This window comes from Lycium ferocissimum, chromosome 11, assembly GCF_029784015.1.
Source record: "Lycium ferocissimum isolate CSIRO_LF1 chromosome 11, AGI_CSIRO_Lferr_CH_V1, whole genome shotgun sequence".
Classification (NCBI taxonomy): Eukaryota; Viridiplantae; Streptophyta; class Magnoliopsida; order Solanales; family Solanaceae; genus Lycium; species Lycium ferocissimum.
In genome coordinates, this window is record NC_081352.1 from 55,869,407 (window position 1) to 55,875,688 (window position 6,282).

Below are 6,282 nucleotides of genomic sequence, written 5' to 3' on the forward strand. Positions count from 1 at the left end.
GTTTTAATGTGTGTGTAAAAGAGAAACATGATAAATAATTTGAGTCAGAGGGAGTATGTAAAGGGAATTTTATTCTTTGAACTCACATAAAATATAACTATAGTCTTTAAGGGATTTTTATGCTTTGAACTCACATAAAATATAACTATATTCTTTAATTGGTAACAATAATTAGAAAAAAAAAAATTGCTATACATGTTAACAATATACTAAGTAGGCATTTGGCAATAGGATTCGAGATCTCAATTTCAGTTTTTGATTTGAAATCAGCGTTTGTTTATGAGCTCTATACAAAATTTCAACTTTAGTTTTAAATCATGATTTCAAATCTCAAATCCTCCAACAAGTAGGATTTCAATTTTATTTTTTTTAAATGTAAAACTTTACCATAAGTTTAGATTTTGTAAAAAAGCCCCATCATTCAAAATTTTAATAAAAAGAGACTCATGAAGAAATTGTCCATACCATATGAAATGATTAAATTAAAGAATAGCTAGTTACTGTTATTGATGTTTTTTAAACCAGTGGATCTTTGTAACATTATGTCTATTTAAAAGTTCTAATATCATGTAATTGAAAGCATTGAGATATGCGATTTAGTAATGTGGCGCCTTAGAATATCCCTATGCCTTAATTATGAACTATGGTTTACTCGTTTGATAAGATTGTATAAGAGTTGGGAAGTTCTGATAGTTTTTACAAATTGCAGGGTTTTCAAGTGTATGATAAAAAAAATACAACATAAGAAATCCAAATTGCACTTCCAATTGAAATTTCAACTTCAAATTAACTTGATACATCTAAAGAGCCTAGTAGTATAAAAGGTTTAAGGAGAGAATATTAATGTATTCACTTATTTCATATTCCTTACCAAATAGGTTGGAAATGATGTGGTGCAGTGGATGGGGTTATTTTTTTTTTTTTTTTTTTATTACTTAAGGGTCTCGAGTTTGAGTTCTAAGTATGAAAAAGTTCTTGATAGAGAGGGCTTCTCATCAATGACATGACGTGACACATATTCTAATTTAGTCAGTTCCAATACAGATACAGAACACCAAATGAGAAAAAAAGTAGAAAACCGAACCAAAAGAAAGAGAAGAAAGAAAAAAAAAAAGGTAATCCCGCTGTATATTATTACTTGTTATGTATACTAAAAATAGTTATTCATTTTTACTTGTCCGGTTTAGGAAATCAACAGATAATTTAGAATTTTATACCTATTTTATCTTCATTATTAATTATGGAGTTGAAAAAAGTTCAAGAATTTATTAGTGGCTGCACAATTTTTAAAGTATATTTTATTGATTTCAATCATTAAGTTACTTAGTAATAATTAGGGATAAGGCACTGTTACCCCCCTGTACTATACACAAATTTGCTACGACACACCTTACCTTTCCTAGGGTCCTATTACCCCCCTAAACTTATTTAAAACGGAATAATTACCCCTAAACGCCGATCTCTCGTATGGGAGAGTGACATACACTCTCCTTGCCACATGTGTATTTATTTATTTTCTTCTTTTTTTTTTTAATTTTTCAGCTTACGTGTTAATTTTTTTAAAAATAAAAATAAAAAATTAAATTTTCATTAAAAAAAAATGAGTTTTAAAACCCGTTTTTTTTTTATTTGAAAATTTGATTTTTTTAAACCCATTAAAAAAAAAAAAACTAAAAACATGGATTAAAAAATTGAATTTTCTTTTAAAAAAATGATTTTTAAAACCCTTTTTAAAAAAAAAAATTGAAAATTTGTTTTTTTTTTAAACCCGTTTTTGAAAAAGAAAAAAAAAAAACTGAAAAATGATTTTTTTTTTTAAATATGGAAAAATGGATTTGTTAAAAATATGGAAAACTTGATTATTTTTTTAAAATGTCTTTAAAAATCTTGATTTTCATGATTTCATTTTCTTAGTACACTTTTATTTTTCAAATAAAATCCGAAAAAGTGTTTTTCTTGCCAAAATGTGAAAAAAACTGAATTTTTATAAAATTTTGAAAAAATTAATTATTTTCTTAACATGTGGAAAACCCGTTTTTTAAAACTAAATGTGGAAGACTAGATTTATTTTCAAATTTTAAGAAAATGCAGATTTTTAAGAAAAAAAAAATTAAGTTTTCCCCTTTTTTATGTTTCTCACTCTCTCAAAGAGAGTGAAACACACTCTTTGCACATCGTCGGCGTTTAGGGGTAATTATTCCATTTTAAATAAGTTTAGGGGGGTAATAGGGCTCAAGAAAAGGTAAGGTGTGTCGTAGCAATTTTGGGTATAGTACAGGGGGTAACAGTGCCTTATCTCTAATAATTAGCTGTGATATGATAAATTATCATTTTATTTTTGGTTATTTAATAAGTGTGTCAAGACAAGTAAAAATGAGTGGAGGGAGTACTAAAAATATCAATATAAGTGAGGGGCGAGAGGGGTGGGGGAGTATGAGGGTATTAAATTAAGAGAGAGAAAAGAAAGTAAGGGAAGAGAAATAAGCGTTGTAGCTAGCGTGACTGTCAAATCTACATATTCTCTCTTTCTTCTTTCTATTCTAAAAGAAAGGGAGATTCGATTCAATCGCCGATCATTTCGGCTTTTCCAATCCATGTCTACTCTTCCTTCCTCACTACTATAATGTTCTAAGGTACGTTCCCCAATTCTCACATATAGTAATTAACTCCCTTTCTTTCTCACTCTTTATTCTTCTCTATTTGTCTTCATTTCTGAGAATTTACATGCCATAAGTGTTTATGAGTTCCCAAGTTTGGTAGGTTCCTTAAATCCTCTATATATGAAGTCTCCATTTTTATAGCTTTAATTTAAGTCCCTCCAATATTATTATTTTCCTGAATTTTTATACTATTGTGTTGACGGAGAATTTTCAATGGAGTTTGAGACTTTTTCTTTCAAGTTCTTCTGCTAGTGAATGGTTTTAAAAAGAAATTGTTTTATTGGGTGTTTTTTTTTTCTTCCATTTTCTTGATTCTATCTTTTGGGAATTTATGTTTCTGCAACTATGAAAAACTTATCTGCAAAATTCCAACTTTTAATTCTGTCTTGTTTGTGTCTTTATGATCTGGTATATGTTGTCGTTTCTTTAATGCTAATGTTTTTTTCCTCAAACCCAATTTTTTCTTATGAGGGTTTTTTTTTTTTAGTGAGTCTGTGGTGCATTTTTCTTGAAAACATAGCCATATGAGAGTTATAGCCAAATCTGCACTGAAAAAAAAAAAACGGTCATTTTTGGGTCTGGAGATGGTCTTCTTTAGAAATTCTGAGGTTAGGCCTTTAGTTGTGGGTACGAATTAAAAAGGTTCCCTTTTATGGAAATGGGATCTGCTTTTTTACATCTCATCATACCTAAAATAATGTACTACACATAAACTGGAGTAATAAAATTAACAACAACAATAATAATAATCACATTAATAATTGCATACTCCATGTTTTTCTTACATCTTTGTGAAAAGTAGAACCCATGGGATGAAAAACTGAGAAAATCATGATATCAAATTTCAGATGTTGTCTCTTATGTACAACTTGTTTTTTAAACAAATCAAATAAAAGTAAACTTACCATGTTTTTGTCCCACCCTTTTTCTTACTACTACTATGATGATGGGTTTTTTCTTAAACTAAAAAAAATATTAATCTGTCAAAGTTCTATCAGAAACAGTCTTTCTATTTTCCAAGATAGGAGTAAGTTAAAGTCGAGTACACTTTATCCTCTTCAGACCCCACTTGTGGGATTATACTGGGTATGTTGTTGTAAAAAAAAAAAAAAAATTCATCTGCACTATCTCTTCTTTTCCTCATTACTGTCTTGTGTTTTTGTGGTCCTTGTTTGGGATCTTGTTTTGCAGGTCCTGTTTTGAATTGAAAAGAGGATTGATTCTTGAAAGGACTTAATTATGGAAGGGGATACATTTTCAGGGCTAGGTAATGGTAGTAGTAGTACACAAATAGATGGAAAGGTATTTCAGACATTTCAAAAGAGTTTTGTACAAGTGCAGAACATATTGGATCAGAATAGGCTGCTAATCAATGAGATAAACCAAAACCATGAGTCCAAAATCCCTGATAACTTAAGCAGAAATGTTGGTTTAATCAGAGAGCTAAACAACAATATCAGAAGGGTTGTTGACCTTTACGCAGATCTTTCATGTTCTTTCACAAAATCAGTTGATGCTTCATCTGAAGGGGATTCAAATGGAAAAGCTAGCCACAAAAGGAGCAAGCCTATTTAGATGGACTAAATAGTTGAGTCCTTTTTTCTTGATTCTTTGTTATGGTGGAAGCAAGAAAATCCCCAAATTCTCTCTGAGGTGGTAGAAGAAGATAAATTAATGATTAGATAATAGTATAACTTTTTTTTTTTTTTTTTTTTTTTAATCCTAGTAGTTGTACTTTCTTTAGTACCTTACTAAAAAATAATGACCCCCAAGAAATCTGTTCCTTTGTTAATGTGTCCCTGCAAATCTAATTCATGCAAAAAATGTCTGTATGATCTAATCTTGCTGGCAAATTCTTGATTTTGTCCACAGTTTAATATCAAACAAACTGTTGGTTGTTCCTATTCTCAATGATTTTGATACATTTCCAGTATTTTTGTTTTTTGAATGTGCACAAATATATATTGATTTTTGTAAAAGAGGATGCTGTTAACGTTTAACTTTGTCAGTTTGTCAAAAGGCTAATGATATGTGTTGATATTGGTCTTTTACAGATTTTTTCTATCATTCATTCTCTTCTAATAAAGTTTCTTCCATCCGCTTTTCGCATAACTCCTTTTGTTCCTTTTGCTTAAAGATGGAATTCTTTTTCATATTATTACCTGGTGTGGTGAAAACTGAAACTAGCGGCAGACACCGGTAATTTAGTCAAATTCCTTCTTAATTTTTAGGAGCAAGAAATTTCTTAAATGCGAAAACACCAAATAAGATGGAGGGGACGGAGTAGTATTTTAATTTCTGCGTATGCATTTCGGGGTGAATCCGATCAGTGTTCTCTTTTAATTGGGTTTGTATTTATTAAATTAAAAATAAAATAAAAAAGTAAAAAATTACCCATTGAAAATTGTATTTTCCGGCAGTAGTAATTTTTGTGTTTGTAGGGTGAAAGTTTTGTGATGTTTATGTTAGAAAATATGGTTATGCGACTTTGATGAAAAAAAAATTATACTCTGTCCGTCCCAAAAATATTATCTTGGTTTTATTTGGCAGGAAGTTTAAGAAATAAAGGAAGACTTTTGAAATGTGTGGTGGTTCAAAACAAGTTTTAGAATTATTTCTAAATATAGAAATATGCCAATTTTTTTGAGATAAACTAATGAGGAAAGTAAGACAATTTTTTTTGGGATGGAGGGAGTAGTTATATGACTTGTATCTTTAAGTCCTCTCCCAAGAATCAAAGCTCTTTGTGAGTTTTTTTTTTTTTTTTTGGGGGGGGGGGGAAAGTTACCATGGGTGATTTGTATGTGGAGAATCAAAGGAAAAAGAATGGTACTTTGATTAATACATACATTTCTGCAAAGATGCTCTGAGGCATTTAGGGAGGAAAAGCAGCTTTAGATACATCTTTTTAGTTCCCAATCACATAGCACCACAGGATCGGAATCTCACATGAGAAATGACGGGTCTTTTGACCAAACATTTTAGGAAATACTTATATCTTTGTGTTTAATGTTTGTTCCATCCAACGATAGTCTTATTGATGGTATTGATAAGGAAAGAAACGAATAAACAATTCATTTGGTGGAACTTAAATAGTGAACAAGAATAGAATATAGAATTAAAAAAAAAAAAGAGCAGCTTGGAGTTTGGTTCAAAGTTGAAACAAGGCACTAGATTTTCCAAGAGACAGACATATGTGAACAGTGATTCCCAACAACATGACAAAGGGCCCCCTTTTTAGATGAAACTGAACTTGTACATGCTTATCCCCTTCTCTACTTAGGTTTCTTTTTTCTATTTGTTTTCTTCTTACTTTTTGGCCTCCTTTTTGCAAATTGCATCAATAAAGGCGTTTTTATTACTGGCTTCCATTTGATCCCACAAACATATCCCCTTGGGCCCTCTTATTCCCATAACTCCTCCCCTTTTTTCATTTTCTTTTCCTTCTAATGGAAAGAAGCTCAATATTCCTTTGAGAAAATATGATAAAGTTGGAAAGGTATTATAATTTATGCCATCTTTGATATAGAGATTGTGGTAGTCAAACTTTGAGTTAGGCTAAGTTGAGTCCAGCTCAAAGGAAGCAGGAGTCTTGTCCTTCTTGTTGGGTGTATGTAAATAA

At 30.4% G+C, this 6,282-nt stretch overlaps 1 protein-coding gene across 1 annotated transcript; it reads left to right on the forward strand.

Annotated features, from left to right (window-relative positions):
* Positions 1-3,899: 3,899 nt before the first annotated feature.
* LOC132038503 (protein ELF4-LIKE 3-like) lies at positions 3,900-4,235 on the forward strand. The gene has a single exon (XM_059429161.1). It carries the CDS (start codon positions 3,900-3,902, stop codon positions 4,233-4,235), a length of 336 nt encoding a protein of 111 aa, XP_059285144.1.
* Positions 4,236-6,282: the final 2,047 nt, after the last annotated feature.